Source organism: Quercus lobata, chromosome 10 (assembly GCF_001633185.2).
Source record: "Quercus lobata isolate SW786 chromosome 10, ValleyOak3.0 Primary Assembly, whole genome shotgun sequence".
NCBI classification, from domain to species: domain Eukaryota; kingdom Viridiplantae; phylum Streptophyta; class Magnoliopsida; order Fagales; family Fagaceae; genus Quercus; species Quercus lobata.
In genome coordinates, this window is record NC_044913.1 from 9,011,461 (window position 1) to 9,023,597 (window position 12,137).

At 33.6% G+C, this 12,137-nt stretch overlaps 2 protein-coding genes across 4 annotated transcripts; both read right to left on the minus strand.

Annotated features, from left to right (window-relative positions):
• Positions 1–1,121: 1,121 nt before the first annotated feature.
• Positions 1,122–6,454, minus strand: LOC115962485. Of its 3 annotated transcripts, XM_031081330.1 has the most exons (6): positions 6,333–6,454; positions 6,033–6,199; positions 3,795–4,089; positions 3,658–3,701; positions 3,044–3,240; positions 1,122–2,417 (listed from the first exon to the last, which is right to left on the minus strand). In XM_031081330.1, exons 3-6 carry the CDS (start codon positions 3,825–3,827, stop codon positions 1,399–1,401), a joined length of 1,293 nt encoding a protein of 430 aa, XP_030937190.1. In that variant the 5' UTR covers positions 3,828–4,089; positions 6,033–6,199; positions 6,333–6,454; the 3' UTR covers positions 1,122–1,398. The 3 variants fall into 3 exon arrangements, with proteins under 3 accessions (XP_030937190.1, XP_030937192.1, XP_030937191.1); XM_031081332.1 differs by lacking the exons at positions 6,033–6,199; positions 6,333–6,454 and adding an exon at positions 4,196–4,434; XM_031081331.1 differs by lacking the exons at positions 6,033–6,199; positions 6,333–6,454 and having other exon boundaries at positions 3,795–4,187.
• LOC115964307 lies at positions 3,898–10,481 on the minus strand. The gene is made up of 10 exons (XM_031083645.1): positions 10,046–10,481; positions 9,393–9,540; positions 8,821–8,951; positions 8,288–8,489; positions 7,753–8,015; positions 7,144–7,258; positions 6,707–6,893; positions 6,333–6,475; positions 6,033–6,199; positions 3,898–4,089 (listed from the first exon to the last, which is right to left on the minus strand). The coding sequence occupies exons 1-10, from the start codon at positions 10,250–10,252 to the stop codon at positions 3,898–3,900; spliced, it is 1,755 nt and encodes a 584-aa protein (XP_030939505.1). The 5' UTR covers positions 10,253–10,481.
• Positions 10,482–12,137: the final 1,656 nt, after the last annotated feature.

The window sequence follows — 12,137 nt, forward strand, 5'->3', positions numbered from 1 at the left end:
AAGAAATTCCATAAGCTTGATTTTTCTCATATACATTTTGATAATAATCTATTATAATTGTCCATAGGCTTTTACATATGCCTTACATCAGGGACGAACCCAGGATTTCAAGCTGGGGGGGGGGGGGCCGGAGATAAACGAAAAAAAAAAATTCAAATACACATCCATATAGTCACTGGCGGAGCCAAGAAATTTTCTTAGGAGGAGCAAGTTAGTTATGCCTACATTATGTTAATAGGTTAAGCCTATTTTGGCTCAAAATGCAAAACACTCAAGTTAATTTGGCCCAAATTGTGGCCAAAATTAAATTACTTTATTTCATAAACTAACTTTAAGTAAACTTGTGCCTACATTTTTTTCACTGTACTAAATTTTTTGTACATAGGTTAATAGGTTTGAACTTACCTTTTTACATTTTAGAGCTTTTCTAAGGAGTTACATCTAATGTTTCAGCATTTAGGATAAAAAATTGATTAATAGGTATGAAATTTTGAAGATTTATACAATAATTTTTGTTAAAAAAAGTGTGAACAATGAAGTGCAAATTACTATTTAAGTGCAATTAGATCAAATCAAACAATTAAACAATTATTTGTCCTACTATTATCATATATAAATAGATAATCTAATATTCTAATATAAACCACATTATTACATATTATATTATTATTATTATTATTATTATTAATTGTAGTGTACTGTGTAAAGAACATTAAATCACCGAAACAAAAGTAATATACCTTATTATAAATAAAAAAATAAAGAAAGACAAAAGTATTATATGTGAAATGCTGTACAGTTGTACAGCACTTCATTACTCAGTCTAGAAGCTTTCTAGTCGGTCAAAGTAAACTGCTTCAACGGTTTTGGAGTCTTGCTGTGCTGGGTTTTCTTTTCTTTTCTTTTTTACATTTTATTTTTTTAAGGTTTTCATGGCTTTTGAAAACTACTGGGCTGGCCGACTGGGGGGGCCTGAGCTAAAAACCAAGGGGGGCCCAAGCTAAAAACCAAGGGGCCCAAGCCTTTTTTTTGAAAATTTTACCTACTAATTTTTTTTTTTTTGGACCCAGCGGGGGCCCGGGCCCCCTTTGGCCCCTTCCTGGGTCCGTCCCTGCCTTACATGCTTGAAAACGTAACTCAACAATGAGATAAAGCTGAGGTGAACTAAAACAAATGATAAGCTAAGATAAAGCTGAGGTGAACTAACATGGATAAAGTCTATCCTAACACGTAACAACTAAGCAACTAAAGATAGCACCTAATAAATCAAAGAGTGGTGTTGGTTCAACCATGATTTTTCTGGAACAGTTGTTCGAGTTCCTACTCCAAGAATTCTTCTTCCTGTTTCTACTCCTAGAGTTCCCGTTACTTTCAGCCGAAGGACTGGTGAATTTTTGTTCAATCTTGATTTGGAGATTTGAATTGATAAGAGGTAGAGGTAGAGGTAGCTGTATCCTCATCTGCAACAGAGGTTGGTTTAGAGTTGGAGTCTGCAATATTATCCTTTAAACCTGGGGGCTGCTTAGTGAAAACTCCTTTGAGCCGAAAAGCAAAGTTAGTTAATCCAGATGAAGCTTTTTTCAAACCGGTTAAGAAATGCTTCTTAACGTCCAGCTGCTTTATCTGTTTATACAAAGCATACAATTCATTCATTATCTGTGGTAAAATTCCCACTAGGACAAGTATAAGCATGAGAACTCCAAGTTTAGGCTTATCCTTGTCTGACAATTTCTCCTCTGGGAGAACTAATGAAATAGCAAATATACATGCTTCACTGGAAACTGATATGATCTCAAACAGCTGAATGTTTATCTTAACATATGGCTTCCCGAGAACAAGGAAGAAGAGCTGAAAACAACTGATGCATAAAGAGATTATGGTAGGAATCTTAGAAGAAGAGTTGCCCACGTAGACACTACCCACAATCGCTAGCAAAACACGTTTCACGGAATCAAGCAATAGGTAGTATATTCTGAGTTCTCCACATAGCTTTTGGATAACAGACTCAAGCAATATGTAGTATATTCTGAGTTTTCCAACCAGCTTTTGGATAAAAGGTGCTTCTGCATCTTCAGTTTTGTCATCTGCACCTTGTGATTGGGAACTGCCCCCAGAAATCTGTGAGAGCTTGGACTTTGGAGGGCCTCTAAATTCTTTAAATAGAGGCTCTAAAATGGTTAGATAATTTGAATTCTGTGGGTTTTTCGATGTCCACTCGCCTCCCTTACCAGAAACCAAAAATACCCGGACTATTTTTTGATACCAGTGGAAACCCCGACCCTCTTGATGAACTTCCTTGTATTGAAGTAGCTTTGCAAATGAAATACCCATAGAGAGGAACAAGAGCAAGGCCAGCAGTAGAATACACACGACACCCAGAAGCAGAACGCCAACAGCAGTCCCCAATGCCGTTCTTCCTTAATTCACAAAAGTGAGAAATGATTAAGCCACATAGTTCTGTGCTTGAAGTTCTTAGCATTAAAACCAATGACAAAAGAGCATGTAAATGTGCAAAAAATTGTGAATCTTGGTTCTAGATACACATTCGCATAACTCTGATATGATGCAGTCAGATAACTATGCAATGATGGTTGTCACGCACAGAGAAGTGAATTGAGTTAACGTCCAAACAGTGTGAAACATCAGCTTCATTGCAGTTCTCAAATATGTGAAGAGATGGGACCGTAGACCAGTTCTGGTGCCAAGCTATATGATAATTATTAAGTCCATAAGACATACATGAACAAGACAGGAACATAGTCACAATTCCATTACATATTTGGAAAGTAGAGTAGAAAAGATTACTTCATAGGAAAAAAAAAAAAAAAAAAAAAAAAAACTCATTCTATGGCATATTATTATGAGAATTATCTATCTTTTCGTAAAAAAAAAAAATGACAATTAGAAAATTCGTTGATTAAAGAATTCAATATAATTAAGTAGAGAGCTGAAAGATACTAATATGGGGTTTGCAATTAAAAAAAAAGAAAAGACAAGCAACATAATTATCTTTTGTGGGGAAGGAAACAAACTGTCAAGTTACCTCTAATTAGACCAGCAGAGGACTTAGAAATAGCAGGTAGCGCAAGATTTACCATGACTATTTCAAATCTTGAGAATGTATGTACTCCATAATCCTTCTTCTTCAATTTTAGGAAGAGAAGGAGTAAAGCATGCAGGTTTATCAAACCGCCACCAATTATGGCTAACCAGAACATGCTTCTACTAAAATCCCTCCACCTACAAGAAACAAAATCTAGTAAGATATTACATTGATAAATAAACGAGTCTGTCTGTGGCACTCCAAAATCCAAATTATGAATTCACATGAATAACAGTAAACTAAGTATCAAGTTTGTCCTTTTGGTTTGATCAATAATTTGCAAAAATTCAAAGCATGAATAGCTTCAATTTTTTTTGTAGAACCTATAGAAAATTATACATTTAAATAACTAGCAAATATTTAAATTAAATTTAAAAGGTTTTTTTATTATAAAAAATTGTGGCTTTCATAGTTTTTCTGCTTTATATTAAATATTTTCAAGCCCAAAAATAAAATAAAATAAATCTGTATTGAATATTTTTTCCATTTGTTTTGTCCTTAAAATCAATATTCAAGTTCATGTAATAAATAGAAGTAAGAGTCCCGTAACTTACCCATGTAAAATACTTGGATCAAGAGTAGAATTAAGATGTGGTGTCTGCAGGTGTACAATGTATTCTATCAAAAAATTTACTTATTATGAGATTAAAGAATTCAAAAACAAGTCGTAGATAAAGTAGAGGTTTCAGACCTCAAGTAGTGATTGAAAATCCTTCGAAACCATTGAAGCTATGGGCCCACTATTGGAACTTGGTGTTGGCTGCTTACTCCGAAAGATTCCCGAATAATGAATTTCAGACGTGTGTAATGGCAGAGAGACTCGAGTTCTCCATGACCAGACGGGTGTGCGCAGTTTCCCTTTCCCATGGAACACTTAAGTAGGGAATGCTCCATTGCAAACCCCTTGTCAATTCATAATACTCCACTGGCAGTCTCACTGCCAACCATCCAGATAATGCAATAACCTGAAGATGGCATGCAATTCTCTGTATGAAAGAGAAAAGGAAAAATGCTGGTTAGTTCTACTAGAATGATGCAGTTCATAAGGTTTGATAAGTTATTTATCAGATACTTCAAGTGACAGTAGGTTACCCTAATCTATCTACCAAGGTTTGATAAGTTCTACTCTTTATGCCGATAATGTAATAAAACCCCAGCCCACAAAATCCCACTTTGAAGAGGTCAATCCTAGTTTTCCATCTTTGGAAGAAGTGCCAATAGGTTCCACAGGCTTCACAGTTGGGCCATTGGTTCAAGAAGTCAGACAACATGGTCAAAACTCAAAAGGCTCAAAACCATCCAAAATATTTAGAGAATTCAGTTATATATTAAATTATATGTATAAAAATCAAGGAAAATTATTCTAGGTGTATTAATTTTTATCGGATCCAGAGGAAGAGGGTTAATTTGTTTCACAGTATTTCTAATTATTTTTAATTATTTGATTGATTGTCAAGAGGCTACATATAAATGACCTGCTAGGTACAGTTTGATTGACTTCTAGTTCAAACCTTGGAAAATACTGGATCAGCCACAGAGAAAAAAAAAATAAGCAAATCAATTTGTACATAAGAAAAATCTTGTTTTACCATAAATGAAATGCTTTGCAGAGACATAAGGTATCCCGAGAAAGTTAAAGGTGCACATCGACATGCTATCAGAACTTTTTTTGAGGTCATGATTGTTTTTCATCATTTAAAAATTTTGTTTTAAAAGCTCACCAGTATAAATACTAGAGATAGTTTAGACCCTAATTTTTAAATTACAGCTAGATTGCTTCTACTTTACTTTAAACAATGCGGAATAAGAGTAATAAATGCGCAATCAACTGGGACTACTAACTAGTGCATGGATATACATAATTAACAATTAAGTAAAAAGCACAAGTAGTAAGGAAAGAGAGAAGCAAACACAAGATAACACTGTGATGTGCTATTGAAGAGAAAACCGAAAAAAACAATGCAAAAACCTCCGTGGCCCTTACAAGCCGAATCGATCCATTAGTAAATCAATTGGAGTACAAGGATAACAAATAGACCCCCTAAACCTAGACTACCCTCTGTACTTTGACCCTCCAAGTCCTAGCTACTAATAGGTTTCGCCAAGCCTTGTTTTCACTAGCTTTCCAAATCTTGCAATTGTCACCAATTGCTTCCATCAAAGATTGGCATGAACCCAATGCTTCCCAATTGCTCCAAATCAACTCACAACACTCTGTATAGATGTGGTTTGTGTTTGGGCTAAGAACCTCTTAAGAGATATAGAATTAGAGAGAGAAGAGAGTGAAGAAAACTAAGAGAAATGTGTAGATGATTGTTAGGCTACAATCTCTAACTCTCAAATGGATTTTAGGGCTTTTCCTTTGAAACTCTTCTTACAATTTCATAAGTATGGGTAAATAAATGAGGGAAACAAACATAAATAGCTAGCCGTGCATCTCGTGGGTCAAGTCGCAAGTTGGCCAAGTCACGAGGCACTTGCGAAATGCCTTTGACACTTGAGTCGTTTGAACTTTCAACATGTGCTCCTCACATGACCTTTCGCAGGTTGCACCAATCGCGAAATCCCCTGCTTCATAGTTCTTTATCAATTTGCACATGCAACCCATTACATTTAATCCCAAAAAAATAAAGGTAAATGATTGAATAAATTATAATCAAATTTGACACAAAATTAAAGCCAACAGACATAAATTGAAAATCACAACTTTACATGCTTCAACTTCAAAGATTTGTAAGATTTTTCTCTACCCTTTTTATAACATCCAGCCACAAAATTAATGTTAATTTATGATTATATAAAAAAAAATGTCAGTTTATTTACTATTGTGTTTCTAACACGGTGTAAAAGCGTCTGTATAGATTATTATCATGCTACAACTAAATAATCAATTAATGAGATAACAGTTCAAATGAAATAGATATCATACAAAAAGATTACTCTCAGGCTGAGATAAAGAAGGAAATGGACTTGAGAATTCCCCAATGGAATGAAAGCTTGCTATCGAAACCTTAAGTATCCCGGCAGCAATAACTATCACTACAAATGAACCAATTGTAGATCCAAAAAACGTAGTTGATCTTTTCGGCACAGAATCTGTATATTTTTTAAACCTTACATCAGTAAATAAATGAGAAAATCAAAGGGCTAAGAAGCGTCACTGCATCTAGAGCTTAGATGTTGGACTACAATTGAGCTGACAACAAGAGAAAAGAGGAAGAGTCCTTACAGTCCATTACTTGTAGAACATTGGAAGGCTGATTTTTGTTTCCAGCAACATCCCCAGATACGCTTCCGGGAACATTGACAGATACAATATCTTGGTCTGCTTTTATCACTGTAGTATATATGCCATTACAGATTTCTTCAAAGCTGAAAATGTTAATGATTATCATTGGAAAGGAACAAAAATGAAAATTTGTTAAAGATTAAATATGACATACTAATTGAAATATTATTTCCATCAAGAACCCAAATGATGTGTAGAAAGGTCGTCATCATGGTTTCTTATTTGTATGTGGGTGAATTATTTATGTGATGTCTTGTTCATGTAAGGGTTAACATGCATAGATACAAACATGAAGATAGCCAGAAACGACTTGCCTCTGTAATTTCCCTCCTATGATTGATATATTAGAACGGCTAAAGCCAAATACAGGCTTCACGAATTTTATCAACACAAGGATGTTGCGTTCTCTTGTCCAAATATGGGATGGTGTACGCCACATTACAGCAAGCCTTGGAAATTCGGTAGGTAGTTCAATCAAGTGTACAGCAGGCCTCAGAGACTCTGAAGGTCACATTTATATCTATTAGGAGGAAACACCTAACAAATAGACATTTAAATATAAAGCTTTCCTAATTGCATATAATATTTTTTTATACGCCTAATTGCTTATATAACTGTAGAAAAAAAATTCTATCTGAAGAGTTTCTATATTCAAAGAGTTGAGTAACAGAATATTGAAACAGAATTTTGATTCCACAAACAGATTATTTATTTTCTCTTTGTAACACTTGTAAACTATTGTCAATCGTACCATATATGAAAGTAAATGGTTCAACTGGAAAAAATGGAGTCCCCTGTCTGCTTATTATAGAGGTTGTATCAATGCTTACATTGACTACAGTCGTGTCAAATATATATGCAGCAACCTGAAAGGAGAGTGAAAATGAGTAAGAAATAAAAGGTATATGAGAAATATAGGTCCTAGAGATATAAATAGCAATAAATGTTCTCACATACACATTAATGTACATTCTGTACACACTACATCCATAATTTCACATGCGATAACCATATCTATTTGTTAAGGATGTCCACATTTAAAATGTGAAATTGGTAGTGTGTACGGATGATGTACAATAATGACGGTGTGATGATCAATACACTTTTGCATTTTATATTAGGGGGAAGTTCAAGATGTGCAACTGTGAAATTTTTTTGAAGATGATTTATTTTCCCAATATAATTAATGGCTCCAATGTTTCTAAGTGACCCAATTCAAGATGATGTTGTGCATTACATAGAACAAAATATAAATGAGCCATTTCAAATTCATAGGACAACTAAACAGGCTCCTAACCTATGAACCAACTTCTACTCTCATGGCTGAAAAAATAAAATTAGACTGTGAGAACCATCTGACCTTATATTCAAATCTTCTAGGCCCTTCATATTTTTTAGTGTCAACCAGAGGAAGAAGTGAGCCCTGACTCTTTTGGAGTGAATATAAAACTTCTGCTTTGAGAAATTTTTTAATTTCTTCAGATGTGTTGTTAACAGGCTTTGGAAAGGTTAAACAGACCCTTAGATTCTTATAGTTATTGGTTGCTCGCACCAGTATAGTTTCACCATTAAATTGAAGTTGCCTTTTAGGAACGTGAGTTGTTAAGTTGATACTTCGTCTATCTGTAGAATTAATGAACAGAGCATGTAAAGAACACATTGACAACAACAACAATCAACCAATCAATCAAATCAGACAAGAAAAGTTACATAAACAGTCCAAATTATTCAATTTAAATATGATACAAATTGCCAATAAGTAAAGCTCAAGGCATTAGTTAGATAAAAACAAGAATAGCAATTAAAGGACATTTCACTTATAACTCTTCCTGAAAATAATGATACATATTGCCTATTGGGGAAAAAAATCCTATGGCAATAAAAACTAGACTCACCGAAATGCAGAGTGAAATTAGAATTCTTGTTTCTTTCAAATTTGTTCCCTGCACTGTCAGTACAAAAATTCTTATCCATTACCAAAATCACTCGCCCATACTGAGCAGTGGATGATAAATTCACAAGGACAGAATATTGGAGGTTTGGCTGTAGAATTTTGAGCGAGTTTGGTATAACGTTGCCATCACCGTAGACCAAAAGCTGTAAAGAGTTTTCCAAAAGTGATGAAAATGTTAGAATTCGGTTTATTATTCAGTCTAGACAGCATAACTAGTCAGAGAACCTAGATTATGGAATTCAATTTACACATCTACTTAATTAACATGGTGGACAGTTCCATATGAGGAATTTCAAGACATTTTTCCGTTATTCAACTAAAGGCATTCTTCAATAATAGAAAGGTTGAGAACAAATTAACCAAAAAACCACAATTCTGAAACACTATAATAATGCAATAACCAAAGAGAGAACATAAAATCGATTTAGAGGCTTTTTTAATTTTATTTTATGTGTTTGTTAGCCACCTACTCACGTTGCATTTCACAGACGAACATACAAAACCTCCACCAGTACAGGGTTTACTGAAAGATATATTTATAGAAACATTCAGAGCATTTGTGAAATCAGTTGAGGCGGTGATATTTGCCGTTGGCGGGACAATATCTGCAAAATTAAGGTATATAATATGAATCGGCTATGGGTACAGACAAAATATAAGTCAACATGATTGCCTGAAAATCTAAAATTGTTAATATCATAGACTCGGTTTGGTTTCAGCAGGCTTGATAAAGTGTCAAACTAACCTTCAATGTGGGGGTGTGTTTAAGTCTTCAAGAATAAGAATAGGAAGGTAAAATTTATGCATTTTCATAGAAATTTGAAAATTGAGTAGATGGGTTTTGTAGAGCCCATTTTCAGAAAAAATGAACACATTAGAAATTGGGTACTGAAGAACACAATATAAGCTCATGGGAGGCAAAACATTTCCTCATATACATAGCTGTTGAAGACTTTCAAGCAAGGTCTTATTTGAAGTTGAGTGGTAATTGAAGAAAATATAATATTTATTATAATTAGAAAAAGAATAAAAGGAAGGTTCTTAACCAATAGTCCAGTTATGGCTACTGCAGCCAACTCCTTGAGTCCCGTTGGCGCAAACCTCAAATTTATGATCTCCATCCTGCAAGTCTTCACACATAACCGTCCCATTTTCACATTGAGAAGCATTAATGCGGCCAAAGCCATCGTCCAACTGCACCAACAAGTTTATTAACCTATTATTTTGTGGAATAAGCCAAATGAACGTCAAGAGAAAACCCAAAGTTTTCTCAACAAATCAAACCATGATGCAGCTTCTTCACTTCCCACTTACCATTGAGTTGGAAAGCAAAACACACACACACAAAGCAGCAAACAAACAAAATTCCAATAATTTAGCTTGGAACCAGGAAGATTATGAGTAATCGTTCATTCTTATCAACTATAGAAAAATTCAAAAATATGTACATATGAATAAACAGAATTCCAAATAGCCTTCTTGATTAGTCTGAACTCTAAAAGAAAATTCAAGCTCATTACATCCTTACAGAATGTAAACACGTGCTAATTACTCTTTTAAATCAACCAACTCCCTTACATTAACTTAAGAACCACGAAACATATAAACTCATGAGAGAGAAAGAGAGAGAGAGTAGAGCACCCAAAACAAAAAAAAGCCAAGTAAAAGAAGCTCAAAGTATTACTAGACCTTAACGTACCTTGCAAGTGATATTACAATTGGTGCAAGCACCATTCCCACCCACATGAACTTCAAAGACGAATACGGTTGAGTTGAGATTTGAGAATGCATGGGGAGTCTTCGAGAACTTCACAGTGAGCTCTGAGTCATCACAGAGTGCTATGAAACTTAAAAGAGAAAAAACCGAGAAAAGTAAAACCACCAATGGAAGCTTGTGCAAGTCCATTTCAGAGTAAACCTTAATTGAAGTCTGAGACAAGTAAAGGCCAACAATTTATAACCAAAAGAAACACATTTGTGGGGTTTGTGAAAACAATTTTGAATAGTGAGTGCAGTACGGAAACAGTATTGAAAATGAGATTAGTGGAAAAGAAAAGAGATTATACAGAGTTTGGACTGTTTAGTAGATGATGAAGGTTCCATTAAAGATGTAGTGCACATTAGACCAACAGTGCAAGTTAAAGGCTTTCCAGACAGAGCAACGACAAGGATTTGTTAGTACTATAAAATGATAAGTAAGGACAGACATGAGACATGCAACTATGTCAGGAGACAGGACCATGTTTTCCTTTTTATAGGGAAATAAGTACACAGCAAATAAGATAAGATTACCATTAGCAGCCAGCTGTTTTCAAACATGTTTGGGGCTCACATGAATTTAAAATTAGATAAATCATGTGAGAAATAAAAGTTTTAAGGTTCTCTGAATCTCTTCCTCTTAAAAAAAAAAAAAAAAAAATCATTATGACCTTTATATTTTGGAGCTATAATCAATTTTGACCCTAAATTTTAATAACAGTTAATTTAGATTACGTCATTTTCAACTTGCAGTTAATTTGGTACCAATTAACTTACTAACAAAAAAAAAATACTTAGGTAACAAACGAATTACACAGATAACACACTTAAATTAAAAAATTAAATGAGATGTTGACTTGTATAAATTTTAGTGGTCATATAATTGATTAAATGGAAAAATAAGCCACATTAGCTTAAAATTTTTTTTTCTTATATTTATTTTTTTCATTTAATTTTCTTATAATTCCTTTAACATTAAAGAAATTCATTTTATTTTTTGTTCTTCACTATTTTTCGGTTCTTCTTCCCCTTACCCATAATCTGCAACTCCATGAGGTGTCTATTAGTTTAAAATTCATAACTAGTATCATTTTGTTTCAATATTATTGAATGAGTAGTTCTATGATGTGGCAGATTGTGAGTGGTTAACTATCACTTATACGTGGATCTACCATTTTTCTTTACCAATTACACTCTGTCATGTCACAGTTGTGACAAGAAGTTATGAAAAATTATGTGGCCCTAGACTTTTCCTTATTGAATTAGCCACTTTTTTAGTTTCCAAAGAAAATAAATACAAAGCATGCCTTGGCTTTCGTTCAATTTTTCATAGCTTAAATTCCATGTATCCTACTTGGATTATAAATGTGTCTTAAAAAAAAAAGGTATATTTCTCGATGAAAAATTAATATACTTATACTTTGCTGTACAAATTGCATGCTTGTATCAAAAGGCATTAATTAGGAAAACATTGTACGGTTTAGCTTTGTTTCATAGCTCAGCTTGGATGGACTTTGGAATTTGGATATGGCCTTAGTTCTCATATATTGTATCGATCAATTGAAGACCTGCAACTTGGTTCTAGCTTACTTTATGTGGACAAGGGGTCTCTTTTCAGTTATAGAACCATACTTCTTAATTATTTTAACGATTCTATTAAATTAGTTGTGTTCTAACTCGATATGTAGTGCAATTTATTATTAGTTTTCTTCAATATTTCGATAAGTTTTATCAAAAATCTTATAACTTAATTGATTAACACCTCAATTTCCAATAAAAATATTCAACATTCAAATCCTCACCTCCAACTATTGATGTATAAAAAAGATATTTTAATAAATTTCCTTGTAAAAAATTGTAATCTTTAGTTATTTTATATATAGACAAAATAGAAATGCACTAAGAGCAGTATAGTGATTTTATCATACAATATATATATATATATATATAAACGTGTTTACGAATTGAAAATTGCATGATATAGTAGCGAATATAGATAGACATGTTTCATGACTACTAAAAAATGCATATAT

Excerpts from the sequence above, each read along its gene's own strand:
- LOC115964307 (XM_031083645.1), bottom strand. The coding sequence starts at position 10,252 with ATGGACTTGCACAAGCTTCCATTGGTGGTTTTACTTTTCTCGGTTTTT. Across the intron at positions 8,016-8,287 it reads TAATTTCACTCTGCATTTCG|ATAGACGAAGTATCAACTTA; the intron begins GTGAGTCTAGTT and ends TTAATTCTACAG. Across the intron at positions 7,259-7,752 it reads CTAGAAGATTTGAATATAAG|GTTGCTGCATATATATTTGA; the intron begins GTCAGATGGTTC and ends CTCTCCTTTCAG.
- LOC115962485 (XM_031081330.1), bottom strand. The coding sequence starts at position 3,827 with ATGGTTTCGAAGGATTTTCAATCACTACTTGAG. Across the intron at positions 3,702-3,794 it reads ATTTTCAATCACTACTTGAG|ACACCACATCTTAATTCTAC; the intron begins GTCTGAAACCTC and ends GTACACCTGCAG. Across the intron at positions 3,241-3,657 it reads GATCCAAGTATTTTACATGG|GTGGAGGGATTTTAGTAGAA; the intron begins GTAAGTTACGGG and ends TGTTTCTTGTAG.